This window comes from Zea mays, chromosome 3 (assembly GCF_902167145.1).
Source record: "Zea mays cultivar B73 chromosome 3, Zm-B73-REFERENCE-NAM-5.0, whole genome shotgun sequence".
In the NCBI taxonomy this organism is placed as follows: domain Eukaryota; kingdom Viridiplantae; phylum Streptophyta; class Magnoliopsida; order Poales; family Poaceae; genus Zea; species Zea mays.
The window spans coordinates 222945221-222965644 of record NC_050098.1 but is presented as its reverse complement, the minus strand read 5'-3'; the positions used below and the strand labels follow the sequence as shown (position 1 = coordinate 222965644).

General features: G+C 41.7%; 1 protein-coding gene across 1 annotated transcript; it reads left to right on the top strand.

Moving 5' to 3' along the window:
- The first annotated feature begins 16030 nt into the window (after window positions 1-16030).
- Window positions 16031-20000, top strand: LOC100272566 (uncharacterized). The gene is made up of 12 exons (NM_001359660.1): window positions 16031-16187; window positions 16295-16465; window positions 17004-17189; window positions 17302-17409; window positions 17482-17559; window positions 17643-17724; window positions 17800-17959; window positions 18052-18354; window positions 18456-18674; window positions 18755-19208; window positions 19283-19348; window positions 19430-20000. Exons 1-12 carry the CDS (start codon window positions 16095-16097, stop codon window positions 19616-19618), a joined length of 2109 nt encoding a protein of 702 aa, NP_001346589.1. The 5' UTR covers window positions 16031-16094; the 3' UTR covers window positions 19619-20000.
- Window positions 20001-20424: the final 424 nt, after the last annotated feature.

The window sequence follows — 20424 nt, the reverse complement described above, 5'->3', positions numbered from 1 at the left end:
CTTGAGCAAGTCTTGCGTGTACTTCATTTGGGAGATGAAGGTGCCGTCCTTGAGTTGCTTCACTTGGAACCCAAGGAAGTAGTTCAACTCGCCCATCATCAACATCTTAAATTTCTATGCCATTACCCTGCTAAACTCCTCACATGACTTTTGGTTAGTAGAACCAAATATTATGTCATCGACATAAATTTGGCACACAAATAGGTCACCATCACAAGTCTTAGTGGAAAGCGTTGGACCGGCTTTCCCAACCTTGAAAACATTAGCAATTAGGAAATCTCTAAGGCATTCATACCATGCTCTTGGGGATTGCTTAAGTCCATAGAGCGCCTTAGAGAGCTTACACACATGGTCGGGGTACCGTTCATCCTCAAAGCCATGGGGTTGCTCCACGTACACCTCCTCCTTGATTGGACCGTTGAGGAAAGCGCTCTTCACATCCATTTGGTACAACCTGAAAGAGTGGTGAGCGACATAGGCTAATAGAATGCGAATAGACTCTAGCCTAGCCACAGAAGCAAAAGTCTCCTCGAAATCCAAACCTGTGACTTGGGCATAACCTTTTGCCATAAGTCGAGTCTTGTTTCTTGTCACCACTTCGTGCTCGTCTTGCTTGTTTCGGAACACCCACTTGGTTCCCACAACGTTTTGCTTGGGACGTGGCACCAGGCTCCATACTTCATTCCTCTTGAAGTTGTTGAGCTCTTCCTGCATGGCCAACACCTAATCCGGACCTTACAAGGCCTTTTCTACCCTGAAAGGCTCAATAGAAGAGACAAACGAGTAATGCTCACAAAAGTTAGCTAGTCTCGAGCGAGTAGTTACTCCCTTGCTTATATCACCCAGAATCTGGTCGACGGGATGATTCCTTTGAATCGTCGCTCGGATTTGAGTTGGAGGGGCCCGTGGTGCCTCTTCCTCCATAACTTGATCATCTTGTGCTCCCCCTTGATCACACGCCTCTTCTTGATGAACCTGTTCATCTTCTTGAGTTGGGGGTGCACTATTGTTGAGGAAGAAGGTTGATCTCGCTCTTGTTGTTCCTGTGGTCGCACATCTCCAATTGCCATGGTGCGAATTGCGTCCGTTGGAACATCATCTTCATCTACATCATCAAGATCAACTTGCTCTCTTGGAGAGCCATTAGTTTCATCAAATACAACGTCGCTAGAGACTTCAACCAAACCCGATGATTTGTTGAAGACTCTATACGCCTTTGTATTTGAGTCATAACCTAGCAAAAACCCTTCTACAGCTTTGGGAGCAAATTTAGAATTTCTACCTTTCTTCACTAGAATATAACATTTACTCCCAAATACACGAAAGTATGACACGTTGGGTTTGTTACCAGTCAGAAGTTCATACGAGGTCTTCTTGAGGAGGCGATGGAGATAGAGCCGGTTTATGGCATGGCAAGTTGTGTTCACAGCTTCCGACCAAAACCGCTCGGGCGTCTTGAACTCTCCAAGCATCGTCCTTGCCATGTCAATAAGTGTCATGTTCTTCCTCTCTACCACGCCGTTTTGCTGTGGTGCGTAGGGATTGGAGAACTCGTGCTTGATCCCTTCCTCCTCAAGGTACTCCTCCACTTGAACATTCTTGAACTCGGACCCATTGTCGCTTCTAATCTTTTTCACCTTGAGCTCAAATTCGTTTTGAGCTCGCCTTAGAAAGCGCTTGAGGGTCCCTTGGGTTTCTGTTTTATCCTGCAAAAAGAATACCCAAGTGAAGCAGGAAAAATCATCAACAATAACAAGACCATACTTACTTCCCCCGATGCTAAGGTAGGCGACGGGTCCGAAGAGGTCCATATGTAGTAGCTCCAGTGGTCTTGATGTTGTCATCACATTTTTGTTGTGATGAGTGCTTCCCACTTGTTTTCCTGCCTGACACGCTGCACAAGGTCTATCTTTTTCAAAATACACAATTATCAGTCCTAACACATGTTCTCCCTTTAGAAGTTTATGGAGGTTCTTCATCCCAACATGTGCTAGACAGCGATGCCACAGCCAGCCCATGTTAGTCTTAGCAATTAAGCATGCATCTAGATCGACCTCCTCCTTCGAAAAATCAACTAAATAGAGTTTGCCGTCTAGTACACCCTTAAAAGCTAATGAACCATCACTCCTTCTAAAGACAGACACATCTACATTTGTAAACAAACAATTGTAGCCCATGTGGCACAATTGACTAACAGACAGAAGATTATAGCCTAGTGACTCTACTAAAAATACATTAGAAATAGAGTGCTCATTTGAGATAGCTATCTTGCCTAAGCCTTTGACCTTGCCTTGGTTCCCATCTCCAAAGATGATCGAATCTTGGGAATCTTTGCTCTTGACGTAGGAGGTGAACATCTTCTTCTCCCCTGTCATATGGTTTGTGCATCCGTTGTCGATAATCCAACTTGAGCCCACAGATGCATAAACCTGCAAGGCAATTTAGGATTGGGTCTTAGGTACCCAACTCTTGTTGGGTCCTACAAGGTTAGTTACAATAGTCTTTGGGACCCAAATGCAAGTCTTGTCTCCCTTGCACTTGGCCCCCACCTTCCTAGCAACCACTTTCTTATTCTTACAACAAATTTCAAAAGAAGCATTGCAAGCATGGTAAATTGTAGAAGGTTCATTACACACTTTCCTAGGCACATGATGAACAACATTTTTCCTAGGCATATTTCTACCATGCACAAAAGTATAACTTGAAGCAATCATGGCATGTGAATCATAAGCATCATAACTCCTATTATAATGAGCATTCCTAAAAAAATTTCTATCATAAATGAACGCATGATTCCTTTGAATGCTACTAGCCATAGGGGCCTTCCCTTTCTCCTTGTTGAGAATGAGAGCCCTTTGGCTTGTTAAGTTCTTGGCTTCCTTCCGAAAGCCAAGCCCATCCTTAATTGAGGGATGTCTACCAACGGTGTAGGCATCCCTAGCAAATTTTAACTTGTCAAAGTCATTTTTGCAAGTCTTAAGTTGGGCATTAAGACTTGCCACTTCACCATTTAATTTAGTAATAGAAGTAAGGTGCTCAACACATGCATCAACATCAAAATCCTTACACCTATTACAAATGATAATATGTTCTACACAAGAACTAGATTTATTAACCTCTTCTAGCTTAGCATTTAAATCATCATTAATACTCTTTAAACTAGACACAGTTTCATGACAAGCAGATAATTCCGAAGAAAGTATTTCATTCCTTTTAACTTCTAAAGCAAGAGATTTTTGCACACTAATAAACTTGTCATGCTCTTCATATAAAATATCTTCTTGCTTTTCTGACAATCTATTCTTTTCATTCAAAGCATCAATCAATTCATTGATTTTATCTACCTTAGTTCTATCTAAACCTTTGAATAGACTTGTGTAATCTACTTCATCATCACTAGAGTCATCATCACTTGAAGTAGTATACTTAGGGGTATTTTGAGCGCTTACCTTTTTCTCCTTTGCCATGAGGCAAGTATGGCGCTCGTTGGGGAGGAGAGATGACTTGTTGAAGGCCGAGGCGGCGAGTCCTTCTTCGTTGGAGTCGGAAGAAGAGCAATCCGAATCCCATTCTTTGCCCAGATGCGCCTCGCCTTTCGCCTTCCTATAGCTCTTTTTCTTCTCTTTCTTCCCGCCCTTTCCTTGTTTCTGGTCACTAGAGTTATCGGGACAATTTGCTATAAAATGACCAGTCTTACCGCACTTGAAGCAGGAGCGTTTTCCCTTTGCCTTGTTCTTGTTAGGGTACTCCTTGCGTCCTTTCAATGCGGTCTTGAAGCGCTTTATGATTAGGGCCATCTCATCCTCGTTTAGCCCGGCCGCCTCAACTTGTGCCACCTTGCTAGGTAGCGCCTCCTTGCTGCTTGTTGCTTTGAGAGAAACCGGTTGAGGCTCGTAGACGGGTAGAGGGCCATTGATAGCATCATCAACATATCGCGCTTCCTTCACCATCATCCGCCCGCTCACAAATTTCCCAAGAATCTCCTTGGGAGTCATCTTTGTGTACCTGGGATTTTCACGAATGAGGTTCACAAGGTGAGGATCAATGGCAGTAAAAGACCTGAGCATAAGTCGGACGACGTCGTGGTCAGTCCATCTCGTGCTTCCATAGCTCCTGATCTTGTTGACCAGGGTCTTGAGCCTGTTGTACATTTGCGTTGGTGAAAGGGAAATAGGGTCAAACCTTTTCCTAAATGATTTTGGTGGTTGAATTGCCCAACACAAATAATCGGACTAACTAGTTTGCTCTAGATTATATGTTCTACAGGTGTCAAAGGTTCATCTACAACTATTCTAAATCGACTGTCCGGAATACCGTAGATTATTCCGGACAAGAGAAGCTTTTTGGGAAAACAGACCAGCGCGGACCGTCCGGGCCCTTGCGGCGGACCGTCCGCGACACCAGGATAATCCTCGGACAGAACCAATGCAAAAACACATATCTCTACTACGGACCGTCCGATGAAAAAGCAAGCTCCGTCCGAGGCCAAGCGCGGACCGTCCGGCCTCAGGCGCGGACCGTCCGGTCGGTGCAGAACCAAAAAGCCCGAAGGTGACAAGTTGAGCAAAAGGAATTATAGAGCTGGCGCGGACCGTCCGGGACCAAGGGCGGACCGTCCGCGTGGTGTCACCGAGGCAGATAGCCGTTGATCTAGCCGTTGATCTGTCAGAAGTATCCGTTGAAGATGTCAGAATCGACCGTTGGAGGGTCGCGGACCGTCCGGGCCCTAGCCGCGGACCGTCCGGGCCCTAGCCGCGGACCGTCCGCCAGTGCAATTTCTGGCAGATGCGCCCCAACGGCTATATGGGTGGTTGAGGGCTATAAATACCACCCCAACCGGCCACTTCAAGGTGTGGGAGTCCAAGCTACATTCCAAGTCACATAGTTGACATACTCAAGCCCTCCCAACCACATATATTCATTGATACATCCTATACACAAGATCTAGACCACTACAACCGACACAAGTGCCACAAAAGAGAGAGCAGGAAATTGAGAGCTACTCAATTGAGTTTAGCCCTAGTGCCTTGTGAGATTCATTGAGAGATAGTGTGTGCTACATCTTTGTGTTCATTTGTGCGTGGAGTTTTGACTCCCATCGAACTTCCTCCAAAGTTTTGGAGGCTTGTAAAAGCTAGCAAGAGACACCAAAGAGTGTGGTGGTCCTTGCGGGATCGAGAGTGATCCTTGAGAAGAAGAAGAGCTCGCCGATCCTTGGGTGATCGGTGGAGAGAGAGAAAGGGTTGAAAAAGACCCGTCCTTAAGTGGACTCCTCAACGGGGACTAGGCCTTCGAGGGCCGAACCTCGGTAAAACAAATCACCCGTGTCTTGTGTGCTTATTCTTGTGATTTGTTTGTCCTATCCCTTTCTAAGTTTCTCTTGCACCACTCTTTGCTAATTCTATTTGGTGTTGCTTTAAGTTAACTTCCCATTTAGTGAAGCAACTCATTGCAAGAGAGAACTTGTGTTATTGCTCTTCTTACCTAAGCCTTCTTGCTTTATTCTCATAGACTTATTAGTAGTATTGATTTATCAATTCCGCATTATTTAGCAATACTCTTTATAAGCAAGGACTTAGTTTTTATACTCCGATATTTATATATCTTGTTCTAACCACTAATCAAGGGATCTAGTTGGGGGATAAAGTTTTAATTTTCAGGTTTCGCCTATCCACCCCCCCTCTAGGCGACTTTCAATTGGTATCAGAGCTAGGCACTTCATCTTGAGTCTAACAACTCGAAGTGATGGCTCGTAGAAGATCCCAAAAGAACAAGAAGACTCCTCCATCAAACGTAACTCAAAAGGAGGTAACTCTTGAAATATTATTTGATGATTGTTCTAATTATGACTCATGGTCTACTAGTGTGATAAATGCTTTTAGAATCATAGATCCACGATTAGAACAAATTATAGACAAGAGTATTTTTCCCTCTAATTTCAATGGAAAAATTAATTCCGAGGAGGATCAAAGATGTTATCGCTTAAACTATCTAGCTTTTGACATCTTAACTAATTCTCTTAGCAATGAAGATTATTGTGCCTTCATATCAAAATATGATGAACCTATTCATGATGCGCATGATATTTGGACTAGAATTAAAAGCAAATTTGATGAGTCCAAACATGATAGTTCATCTTATGCTTCTACTTCCTTTGGTATTTGTGATACTAACCCTTGCAAGGAAAAGGAAGAGAATGAACGATGGAGACCAAACGATGAATCCACCTCTCCAAAAGGTTTGCCTTCCCATTTCGATTCCCACATATGTTGTGTGGCTAATGAAAATGATAGGGAAAGCATCAATGAGGATGAGGAGGAAGAAAGAAGCTTCTTGCAACTCTACGCTCGCCTAAGCCAAGAAGATAAGGCGGTCATGCTCAAACTTCTAGAAAGAGCTAGAGAGCAAAGCGAAGCTCGTCAAAGGCTAGAAGATATTCTCTCCATAAAAATGCTACACTTTGACGAGTTGACTAAAGAACATGAGGAGCTAAAGTGCTCTCATGCTGACTTGGTCCAAAGGTATGAAACTATTTCAATTGAGCAAGATAACGCTTTACATTGTATCGCTCAATTAGTAAATAGGAATACCTTGCTTAAGGACCAAGTAGAAAAGCTAAAAGTTGAAAATCTAGCTTTTCAAGAAAAATATGATATGCTCTTATGCTCTCATGAAAATCTTATGGATGATCATATCATATTAGATATTACTCATGAGGTTGTGATAGAAAACTTAAAATCTCAACAACCTCACACATGCACATTTATTCAAATTGAGACTATATTACCATGTGCTAATGCTTGTTGTCCGTCGACAAGCAAACCTTCCTTTGAGCTAGAATTTGCAGGAACAAAAGATGATACATATCAAAAGCTCAAAGAAGAAAATGAGAGGCTAAAGATGAGCTTGACACAACTAAAAGGGAAATGCATTGCCCAACCTTCCCAAGGTAACCATGATCACATGGTGAAGAAGCTTGAGACGGGAACAACAGTGGCATGCACTAAATCCCTTGAAGAAAATGTCAAGGACTTGAGGATTGCCAAGAGGAGCGAACAAAAGAATAAAATCAATACCTCTTCCAAAAGCCTCAACCATGCCTCCATACAAGGTAACATCCAAGGTAATGATCAAGCCACACTTCACATTAAGAGGTGTAGTGAATGCTTTGAAAAGGGACACTTGATTAGGTCTTGTCCCTACATTAAAAATGGCTTGACTATTAACAAGGATGATAGACTTTGTTTTGAATGCTCAAAGAAGGGACACTTTATTAAATCTTGTCCCCATTTGAAACAAAAAGACATAGGGTTAGAAAAGAAAGTTTTTACTAACCATGTAGCAAGCAACAAACAAGGAAAGAAGAAATTTTCAAAACTTGGAAAACGCCTATGCTACACATGCCGAAGAAAGGGACATCAATGCAAGGATTGTCCCATTGGTAACTATTCCACTCCTAACTTGTCAATTGATTCTCATGTAACTAGGCAACCCAAAATTGCAACTTGTGTTAGAAAGGTAATGAGTTTACCAAGTGCTAACACAAAGGACTCTTGGGTTCCTAGATTTTTGTTGACTAACCATGATGGACCCATCAAGCGATGGGTACCAAAACATGCTTGACAAGATTTGCAGGAATAGGAGATGGTATGAAGTCTTGGGGTGCTTGAGAAAGTCAATTCAATTCTTATTAACTCAAGCTATCAATCTACAATGATCTACATATCCAAGATTGACCCAAGGTTATTTCAAATTATTATGTCTAAAACTCATATCATCTCGGGAAGATGTTGATGTTGTAGGAAATAAAGAAATAATCCTATGCCAAAAAGTCAAGACCTACAACATGGAGGAAAGCCAAAGGATGGTAACAATTATGCTTTCAAGTGCAAATATCTTAATTATCATTTCTTATGTGTCTTGTGTAGTCACATAGAAAAAGGAAGCACTTAAAATGATCTTAAATTATGTCACCATTCTTTGAAGAAATTCCTCCCATATGGTAGGTTGTACATTCATCATTTCTATACTATGTCAATCTACATATCTTAAATTGTTGGAAGTACCTCATGGCATGTTTTACTTTAATTATCCTATTATTGCCATAATCTAGATATAAATAAAGATTCCATGTTCTTAAAAGAATAAGGGGTCATGTAAGGAATTCAAATCCTTAAGGACACTTAAAAGGGAATCTTTCTTTATGTCTAAAATAGTGAGACTAATGTTTTTATCTAAGTAACCTAAGTAGTCTCACTTCTAGAGAATGTGTTTCTCTTTGGAGATGTGCTATCTAACATGATAAGAAAAATCAATCCAATGATATATGATGTATTACCTATTGCTTAAATTGGATATGATTCTTCTATTTTTATCACTCTCCATGTTATGAACTAGATTTGTTCCTATAATCTTAAATTAACTATGCTTGTTTTTGCTAGTTAAAATTTGAGCATAATGTCATCATGGAATAACCTAGTTCATATCATGAAGTTTCCATGCTTTAGTAATCTATTTTTTATTCCTTATCAAAATAATTACACAAAGGGAAACTAGCGCTTGTGTTACTAATGACGTTTCTCTTGAGCTTACTTATTGATATCTACAAAAGAGAAAGTCCATGTCTAAAGTCACAAGCCTCTAGGGTTACTCTTCACCCTAAAGCAGAAAGGTAAAAGCAAAGGTATGGAAACTCAACTTCTTAATCAAATATAGTTCCTATCAATGATTGTTTACTCTAATATATCATATTCTACCTATGAGAAGAATAGATTCTTTATTGGACCATAGTCGGCTAGATGTGCATTCAATCACATTTTCATAAATGCACGTGTCCATTAGAATCTAATTCATGCCTTTGCTATATCTGTTCTCATATTGATATGCTTTTAAAGTTATGATAATGAATTCAATATGAAGAAGTAAAATTCCCATGATTGATTAAATATAAAAAAGGTGCATATTCCTCTTTCCAAGTAATGTGCACTAATGTTAAGGATTTTACTTCATGTCTATATGACTTATGGATGATGAATTGTGTTTATTTTCTATCTAAAGAAATCATCATTCATCAAATACTCCCTTGTGCTATTAACACCTTTCTTGAGTATTTTCAATAAGTTTGGAAGGAAAAAGAAACAACTACAAAGGGAAAACACTCACATGAAAGAGATAGACGTCAAGAGCAACAACATGAGATCTCCAAAACTTCAATGGTGTAGTTGTGAGCATTCTAAATCTCTTTCATTGTGAGAACAACAGGCATAAATTGTATTGCAAATCTTTTAAGCCTTGATCAAAGATATATAGTGTTTCTCCTTATTTACCTTTAAAAATGAATGCATTCACCCATTTCTTTCATCCTTGATGCATATCTTTAGGGGGAGCCTATTTCTATATCTTGATTATCTCGAGACTAGCACATTAACCTAGTAATCTCATATAGTCTCTTGTATGAGAACAAGCTTCTCATAAAGCATGCTACTACATTTCAATCCAACTTGGTAATATAATGTCACCTTTATCAAGGATTGTAGCTTTCAATGTTAAAATAGCATATTTATTGGATTCTCCTATTTTTGAGCTTGATTGAAAATCTAATGCCTATGTTGTTCTTTTGATCGCATCTGTTGTTTGATCATTGAATAACTTCAATTATCACTTATGCTACTTAGTGCCTCATGTAATTTCAATTTGATTTCAATTGGTAATTTCAATCGACATCTATCTTGATATGCACTAAGTTAAAAGAAGAATTCATGATATAATTATGCGATTAGTAATCTACCTTTTATCTAAAAACAATGACTTAGAAAAGGATCACTAGTTGTAAGAACTCTCTCTTGTGCAAAATATTTCCATACATTGTCATAAAGTATAGGTCTTAAGCAACTAAGACGACGGACAAGGCACAATGAAGAGAGCATTTCTATGTAAAGGTACAAAAAGGTAAAACCATTCAATACTTATTTATACATGTACCTAAATCTTCCTACATTCCTTGCATATCTTGTATAAAAGGAAGAGAAAGCATGTTCATGCATTAACCCTGCTTCATACCTAGTTTAACTTCTCAAACATTCATTTTTACATCTTTGTTTAAACTGGGTGAAGTAATTTTATTGTCAAGGAGCTTAAAGCTTAACCCTGTAACGAGGATAAGCTGCCTTTTGTTCCAAAGGTGGATGGTCCTTAAGTCTCCTTGAAATCCTTAAGGGTAAATGCTTGAGATATTTATAACATGCTTTCATAAGTGCATAAAATGTCATGAGCATCACACTTATACTATGGCACAATGCACTTTACACTCTTTATGATATAGACATGGTCTCATTAACCTAATTATGTGCACTTGGCATTTTAGACCAAAAATTTGTTTTCCTCTCTATGCACATATTTAGGGGGAGCAATCTATATTGTATAGAATTGTTTAATCTTAATTGACATATCCTTTTTAATCATGTCTCTTTCCTTTGGTACATTTGCATATTTCTTATCTTCATTGTGTGCCAAGGCTAAGACTAATATGTTTTCATGAGCATCTCATTAAGTCTTAGATTGAAAGGGAAATGGAGTATTCGGCAAAGACATCGCTTCCACTCAACTCCATTGGTATTATCCACTCTTTGCCGGTATCCCGCCGTCTCTCCGTCTTTGGTATAATCTTCACTCATGTTTTATTTGCCAAAGGGGAGAAAGTAGTTATTTAAGGGCTTATATTTCACTCAAAGTATCCGTTTTTGGCGATTCATGCCAAAGGGGGAGAAAGTATTAGCCCAAAGCAAAAGGACCGCACCGCCCACCACCTAGTTTTAGAAAACTAATAATTTTCAATTGGTAAATTTCAAATTGGTATCTTATTGTGTTCAAAAGGGGGTGAAAGTAGTATTTTCAAAATCAATATCTTAAAACCCTCTTGAACACTAAGAGGAGGATTTTATTGAGGGGGAGTTTTGTTCAGTCAAAGGAAAAGCATTTTGAAACAGGGGGAGAAAATTTCAAATCTTGAAAATGCTTCTCAAAATCTTATTCATTTACCTTTGACTATTTGCAAAAGAACTTTGAAAAGAATTTACAAAAGAGTTTGCAAAAACAAAACAAATGGTGTAAGCATAGTCCAAAACATTAAATATGAAGAAAGCATCCATGCATATCTTATGAAATGTAAAATTGGTTTAATTCCAAGTAACCTTTGCACTTACCTGTTGCAAACTAGTTCAATTACTGCACTTATATATTTGCTTTGGTTTGTGTTGACATCAATCACCAAAAAGGGGGAGATTGAAAGGGAAATAGGGTCAAACCTTTTCCTAAATGATTTTGGTGGTTGAATTACCCAACACAAATAATTGGACTAACTAGTTTGCTCTAGATTATATGTTCTACAGGTGTCAAAGGTTCATCTACAACTATTCTAAATCGACTGTCCGGAATACCGTAGATTATTCCGGACAGGAGAAGCTTTTTGGAAAAACACACCAGCGCGGACCGTCCGGGCCCTTGCGGCGGACCGTCCGCGACACCAGGATAATCCTTGGACAAAACCAATGCAAAAACACATATCTCTACTACGGACCGTCCGATGAAAAAGCAAGCTCCGTCCGAGGCCAGGCGCGGACCATCCGGCCTCAGGCGCGGACCGTCCGGTCAGTGTAGAACCAAAAAGCCCGAAGGTGACAAGTTGAGCAAAAGGAATTATAGAGCTGGCGCGGACCGTCTGGGACCAAGGGCGGACCGTCCGCGTGGTGTCACCGAGGCAGATAGCCGTTGATCTGTCAGAAGTATCCGTTGAAGATGTCAGAATCGACCGTTGGAGGGTCGCGGACCGTCCGGGCCCTAGCCGCGGACCGTCCGCCAGTGCAATTTCTGGCAGATGCGCCCCAACGGCTATATGGGTGGTTGAGGGCTATAAATATCACCCCAACCGGCCACTTCAAGGTGTGGGAGTCCAAGCTACATTCCAAGTCACATAGTTGACATACTCAAGCCCTCCCAACCACATATATTCATTGATACATCCTATACACAAGATCTAGACCACTACAACCGACACAAGTGCCACAAAAGAGAGAGCAGGAAATTGAGAGCTACTCAATTGAGTTTAGCCCTAGTGCCTTGTGAGATTCATTGAGAGATAGTGTGTGCTACATCTTTGTGTTCATTTGTGCGTGGAGTTTTGACTCCCATCGAACTTCCTCCAAAGTTTTGGAGGCTTGTAAAAGCTAGCAAGAGACACCAAAGAGTGTGGTGGTCCTTGCGGGATCGAGAGTGATCCTTGAGAAGAAGAAGAGCTCGCCGATCCTTGGGTGATCGGTGGAGAGAGGGAAAGGGTTGAAAAAGACCCGTCCTTAAGTGGACTCCTCAACGGGGACTAGGCCTTCGAGGGCCGAACCTCGGTAAAACAAATCACCCGTGTCTTGTGTGCTTATTCTTGTGATTTGTTTGTCCTCTCCCTTTCTAAGTTTCTCTTGCACCACTCTTTGCTAATTCTATTTGGTGTTGCTTTAAGTTAACTTCCCATTTAGTGAAGCAACTCATTGCAAGAGAGAACTTGTGTTATTGCTCTTCTTACCCAAGCCTTCTTGCTTTATTCTCATAGACTTATTAGTAGTATTGATTTATCAATTCCGCATTATTTAGCAATACTCTTTATAAGTAAGGACTTAGTTTTTATACTCCGATATTTATATATCTTGTTCTAACCACTAATCAAGGGATCTAGTTGGGGGATAAAGTTTTAATTTTCAGGTTTCGCCTATCCACCCCCCCTCTAGGCGACTTTCATTTGGCTCCTCTCCCCTGATCATGGCAAACCTTCCTAGCTCGTCTTCCACCAACTCCATCTTGGTGATCATGGTGGCGTCGTTCCCCTCATGAGAAATCTTGAGGGTGTCCCAGATTTGCTTGGCGTTGTCCAAGCCGCTCACCTTATTGTACTCGTCCCTGCACAAGGATGCTAGCAGAACAGTGGTAGCTTGTGCATTTTTATGGATTTGCTCATTAATGAAAATGGGGTTGTCAGTACTATCAAAATGCATCCCGTTCTCAACTACCTCCCAAATACTAGGATGAAGAGAGAAAAGGTGACTACGCATTTTGTGACTCCAAAAAGCATAGTCCTCTCCATCAAAGTGTGGAGGTTTACCAAGAGGAATATAAAGCAAATGAGCATTGAAATTATACGGAATACGAGAATAATCAAATGAAAAGTTTGAGTTAACCGGTTTCTTTTTCTCGTCGTAGTCGTCGTCTCTTGGGGAAGAAGAAGACTCGTCGCTGTCGTAGTAGACAATCTTCTTGATGCGCCTCTTCTTCTTCCCGTCCTTCTTCTTGTGACTCGAGCCAGAGTCAGTGGGCTTATCGTCTCTTGGCTTGTTGAAGATGGACTCCTTCTCCTTATCGTTGACCACCATCCCCTTTCCCTTAGGATCCATCTCTTTGGGCGATTAGTCCCTTTCGTGAAGAGAATGACTCTGATACCAATTGAGAGCACCTAGAGGGGGGAGGGGGGGTGAATAGGTGATCCTGTAAAAATCAAATACTTGTAGCCACAAAACTTGGTTAAGAGTTAGTGCAATAGGACCAAGTGGCTAAGAACCAAGCTTTTGTGAAACACAATGATCACAAGGAAAGACAACACAAAAGACACGGTGATTTATCTCGTGGTTCGGCCAAGTATAACACTTGCCTACTCCACGTTGTGGCGTCCCAATGGACGAGGGTTGCACTCAACCCCTTTCAAGTGATCCAATGATCAACTTGAATACCACGGTGTTTTCCTTTCTTATACCTTCTCCCGTTTGCGAGGAATCTCCACAACTTAGAGCCTCTCGCCCTTACAATTGATGATCACAAAGAAGCACAGAAGTAAGAGAGGGGAGAGCAACACACACAAGACTCAAAACAAGAGCACAATCACGCACACAAAGCCACAACTTGAGCTCACAACACAACTCGAGGAGTTCTCTACTCAAATGGGGCTCAAGTCACTATCTCAAAGAATCGAATGCGCGAGAATGGAGTCTTGGTGCTTAGGAATGATCAAGGAATGCTTAGGATACTCCTCCATGCGCCTAGGGGTCCCTTTTATAGCCTCAAGGCAGCTAGGAGCCGTTGGAACCCAACAAGGAAGGCAATTCTTGCCTTCTGTCGGGTGGCGCACCAGACAGTCCGGTGCACCACCGGACAACCACTGTAGCATGTCCGGTGCGGATCTCCTTCCATTCCTGGCGCAGCCGACCGTTGGATCTTCGGGCTGGTTGGCACACCGGACACTGTCCGGTGCCCCTGCCGACCGTTGGAGCGGGTGACGCGTCGCCCGCGGATTTGGCGCCGACCGTTGCGCTGGCGGCCGTTGGCTCACCGGACAGTCCGGTGCACCACAGGACAGTCCGGTGAATTATAGTCGTACGCCGCCAAAAACTCCCGAGAGCAGCCTGTTTGCCGGAGTCCAGCCTGGCGCACCGGACACTGTCCGGTGCACCACCGGACAGTCCGGTGTGCCAGACTGAGCAGAGTCTTGGCTGCTTCGAGCCAAGTTCTTGTCTTCTTTTCTTTTTTCTGATTCTAGCACTTAGACAAATATATTAGTACACAAAAACCCATGTACTAAGTCTAGAATCATACCTTCTTGTTGATTTGTACTTCATTCATCATTTGACATATAATAACACTTAGAAAATATGTGTTGGCACTTAATCACCAAAACAATATAGAAATGGCCCAAGGCACATTTCTCTTTCAATAGTTTGTTTGACTTTTTTAAACAAGTTTGATTGATTGTCTTATTCGTTTTTTGGAAAAAACAAAAAAATTCAAAACCATACTTAAAGTATATTATACGCTAAACGATGTCACAGGGAAAAAATAATTATAATTTTTTTGAATAAGACAAGCCAATTAAACTTGAGGTAAAAAAGTCAAACTAATTATAAATTGAAACGCAGAGAGTATTATTTGATCTCTTATACAATTCAGATTATATAATGTATAGGCTAAAACAAACATGCCCTTAACCTATTAAGTGTTCAGGCTAACATTCTCACCAATTTAGCAAACCAAACGTTACCATTTTTAGTTCCTTGTTTAAACATTACATTCCCTCATTTTCACTGTGGCTCTATACCATGTTTAAGAGTTTTTTTAGATGACACGTAGCAGTAACAACATACTACGATGTCAACTATGCACTCTTAACAAAAATAGGTAGTGTTTTGTTTCGGAGCCGGTTAGAGCAACACCATTCGAGTGAGCGACTTCATCCGAAAGATTTCGAGGAGCTGAATGATTCACCATTTGAGTATAATTTATCTTTTTAGAGTCATTTCATTCTACATGTAACCAATCGAAAAAATAACAAATTAGGAGCGGAGCGACTCCATCCCACCATAAATCCGGAACCAAACATTATTGAATTTCGTAGGTACCAAAACATGAGTTCTCATTTTCATGTTGTTACATTTTATGTGCTATTTGATTCACGAAACGTAAATGACAATAATAATGATTCACACTTAAGTATTAGTGGTAACAAGTTTAATAGACCCATGTTAGTTTCTAATATAATATCTGATTACGATTAATCTTAAATAAATATATCTAATGTTATCTATTAAATTACAAATGTGTGAATTAAACGGTATCTTACGTGCCCTAGACCTTAAACCGACAACGATGCCTCACCGTAACGAAGAAAATAACGAAATGCCCATTCGACCACCAACCAGCCCCACGGTCGGCGGTCGAGACAGGTGTTGGCCAACAAAATCCCCAAAAGCAGCTGAACAAAAGGTCCCCAACCCTACACCCTACAGTCCTACTTTTCGTCGTTGTCCCCAACCCTTGAACTCCACTCCAAAGTCCAAATTTTCAAACTTGGGGCGTTCACGTAACGTCTCACAAAGCCAGGGTGCAACCTGCAAAATCACTCCTCTCCGGCTCTCTGAACAGACAACAGAGGTCTCTCTACTCTAGTCCACAAGAGCCGCTCCTCCGCCTCCCGTTGTCCCCTCCACCAGTCCTCTTCGGGCCTCAGCCTTCTCCCCCTTACCCCTCTCCACACGGCGTCGCCCCCTCCCATTTCGCCGGCATCGACGATGAACGGCGGCGGCGGGCGGCGGCGGTACTCCTCGGAGCAGCTCCTCTTCGACGTTCCGTCCAATGCCGGTGCCGGCCGGTGGGCACAGCAGGTACGCTTTAACGCTTCATCGAGATCTGCGTGGGGTACTGGGGTCCAGGTTTTCCCGTTTCTCTGGGAGGAGCTCATCGGCGGGTCCCTTTGTCTTTGTGTGTGCAGTCCGGTGGAGTGCGGCGCGGGGACGGAGAGATCTTCGTGTCGGTGGAGCCAGCAACGCCGGCGCGGCTGCGCGGAGGGGACGCCGCGGCTGGGGACTCGCCGGGACAGAGGCAGCAGCTCAGTCCCGGGTTGCTCGATCTCCATGCTTTCGACACGGAGCTAATCCCGGATGTGAGGCCAATCATCTGTCCTCTTTATTTTTTTTTTCATCGGTTGCTTCTTCTGTTTCGGTGACCTCGCTTGTTTGCTATAATTTTTATTGTTCGAGAATGCTGTCGGCGTGCTGGATCTGTTGTTGCTAAAGTGAACGGGGAGGGCCATGGGATCGGGAAAACATCGCTTTAATTTCGTTTCTGAATTGGTGATCGGCTTCAATAACACACATTTTTCTGAGTCTTCTAGGCGTGCTGATATTTTGTTGGCGTACAGAAACTGGAATGCTAAACTTATATTTTGTTGGAGTCATGATCAGTTGTTGAGATGGGACACCACATTAGTATGTTGATTTATCGGTCTGTTTGAATTGTTAAACTTAATCTGGTCTTTAGTTCAGAAGATGCATATACTTTTATTCAGTGATGATCCTTCATTCCTTCTTTAATCCTACCCTTTTTCCCATACAATATGGTGGTGTAGGAAAAAATGCCTTATTATTCCCCATCGATAGTTCTTAACAACTTGAGCTAAAATTCATATTTCATCTATACAGTTTCAAGTACCAGGGATGTATGATGGTGCCCAAAAGTTTGGCTATGGAGGAGGTCTAGATGAATCTGATATGAGATTCACAGCAAACAAGCTGATGAGCAAGTCTGCTGTTTTTCCTGATGGTAACTACCTGAAGGCCTTCACAGAGAAAGAGAAGGCAGCACCTGTCGCGAAAATCAAAGTGGTGGTATGTTCTTTCGCTTTGTCACACACTTTTTGATAAATAGTTCTTGTTGGCGTAGTTGTTATGTCATAATCTGTCCACTTCTAATAGTTTCGATGTGACATATAAAATGCAGGTGCGCAAAAGACCACTTAACAAGAAGGAAGTATCAAAGAAGGAAGAAGATATCATAGACATTGAACAAAGATCAAACTCTTTGACTGTACATGAGACTAAACTTAAGGTTTGCATTTTCTTCTATTGCCGTTCCTGATGACAATTTTGAGAATCTTAATATCCAGCCACTTATTCACAGGTTGATCTTACTGAATATGTCGAAAAGCATGAGTTTGTATTCGATGCCGTCTTAGATGAAGATGTTTCAAATGATGAGGTGCCTACATACTGCAGACTCTTTGCTGATAGTGGTAGTATTGTACATCCATTCTCAGTTACCTGTATTTATCCAACCTACAGGTTTATCGTGAAACAGTGGAGCCTGTGGTTCCTTCAATTTTTAATCGAACAAAGGCAACTTGTTTTGCTTATGGGCAAACTGGTACACATCCGATCTTCTCTAAATCCTATATCCACAGAACACTTGATACAATTTGAACTAATATTCTTCACTCAGGCAGTGGAAAGACATATACCATGCGTCCCCTTCCTCTTAAGGCTTCCCAAGATATCTTGAGGTTAATGCACCATGCATATCGAAATCAAGGATTTCAATTGCATGTTAGCTTCTTTGAGATATATGGTGGCAAATTATTTGACCTTCTCAATGATAGGAGGTGAGTTACCACAAAATATGTGATGTTAACGGATTGTGTATATCTATCTGCCTGCTATTCCTCACATTTTGAATCTGAATTTGTTCATGTAGCAAACTTTGCATGAGAGAGGATGCAAAGCAAAAGGTTTGTATTGTTGGTTTGCAAGAGTATAGAGTGTCCGATGTAGAGACTATCAAGGAGTTGATTGAAAAAGGCAGTGCTACCAGAAGTACTGGCACAACCGGTGCAAATGAAGAGTCCTCAAGGTCTCATGCCATTCTTCAGCTTGCTATTAAACGCCGTGTGGATGGCAATGACTCCAAACCACCCAGACCTGTTGGCAAGCTGTCATTTATTGACCTTGCTGGCAGCGAGCGTGGTGCTGATACATCTGACAATGATAAACAAACAAGGTCAAATTTCACAATTTCCGCCCCTTTATTCTAGTATGCGATACCTTGTGAATATTTTGTCATTTTGTTCATTGAACCGTCCTTTCTGAAACACGATGCAGAATTGAGGGTGCTGAGATCAATAAAAGTTTGCTTGCTTTAAAGGAATGCATTAGAGCACTTGATAACGATCAGACTCACATTCCTTTCCGAGGTAGCAAATTAACTGAAGTCCTGCGTGACTCATTCATTGGAGACTCACGCACTGTCATGATATCATGCATTTCTCCTAGTTCTGGCTCTTGTGAGCATACTCTGAACACATTGAGATATGCAGACAGGTGAGTACTTTTCTCCATTGTTTCTGTTGCTATAACTGCTCATATTCTTATAATATGCACAAGACATTCTCATTTTTTAGAGTGAAGAGTTTGTCAAAGGGAAGCAATGCCAAGAAAGATGTGTCTTTGGCAGTGCCTTTAAGAGAGTCGAGCCCTTCCCCACTGCCTTCAGTTGTACCCTCATTCTCTGCATCTGAGGTGATGAATGATATCACCGAGAGAAACAATTTTGGTTGGCCCAAGCAGCAGTATGTTAAAGAACGGCCTGCTCCGACATTTGTTGAACGAATGCCCAAAGTGAAGGATGCCGTGGAGTTCGCAACATCAGACGGTGCTTATTTGAAGGGACAAAGAAGCCAGGGCTGTATGGCACCAAATATAGCTGAAATACCGGATACAATGTACCAGCAGAGAAGGCAACCAGCAAGGAAGGCTAAAGATACCGCTTTGCGGAATAATATGAGAAATTCCGTTGCTTACCCAACTAGAAGTGTTGAGCCAGACGAAGATGATCATCTGAATAATCTTCTCCAGGTAGTGCTACCTCTACGAGATTTTCTTGTCACGACATGACTGAGGTGAATACTGAATTTGAATAATTTCTGCAGGAAGAGGAAGGCTTGGTTAGTGCTCATAGGGAGCAGGTTGAAGCGACTCTGGACATCCTCAAAGAGGTTAGTAGTAGTACTCCACGGATCTCAATCGCCACATTGTGTTGCTGAGTTATTTTGCTCTGACACCTTTGCCTTGATCAGGAAATGAACATATTAGGCGAAGCGGATCAGCCTGGCTTCCAACTTGACGACTACAACATTACGAGACTAAGCAGTATACTCTCGCAGAAGGCGGCTGGGATTGTGGACCTACAGGCTCGGTTGGAGCAGTTCCAGAGGCTTTTGGATGAGAACAATGTGCTGCTATATGCTCAGAGCCCCCGGTTGTAGTTCCATCTGTTGCCTTCATGGCACCGTAAAAGGTGGGCATCGGTGGCTTCTACCAGCGCCTCAGGTGGCATCATATGCGGTATCGGCATGTCGCTGTGGCCATGACCCATGATGCTGCAATTTGTTTTTAACCCATAGGTGCCGGTGAAACGCAAACTAGATGGCTAGTTCACAGCCTGTTGCCATGGTTCTTTGGCATGGCCGGCCCCGCAACCTATTTTGTACTAGAGTTGCTCCATTCTTGTCTTTCCGCGCTCCATCCTTAATCCAATGTGTATATCTTGTATTTGTCCGTGTCACATGAGTGCTCTGTTATTTGTAGCTCAACAAATACATTTTTTTACCTTTCTGATGTATGAAGTTTTCCAGAGTGTACGGTATCATCCAGTTACACACATACTTTTGCCAAGTACTCCGTAATTACGTCTGTTTTTTTATATCAAAGGATACTACAGGGGAGGTCCCTACAGGAATTTTTTATTTGAAGAGAATATATGTACTCCTTATGTCTGTTGACGTTTATTCTACGAGACGCATGATACATCTGCGCTGCTCAGTTATTTGCACGGTCTAGCCACTACTCTATACACAAATATCTTAATGATGCCACTCAAGAAATGTATCGTTAACGGTGAGGAGCGTCTTGATTTGTGGCGTCCCTCTCAAAAAAGAAGGAAAAAAGAGGGTGCCCATTTAGACTTTATTTAGATACTCTCGTATTCACCTTGATCTATATGTATTGCGTATTTACCTTAATCTACATGTATTGAGATCGATTAAGATGTAAATTAGTTTAAGTTCCACTG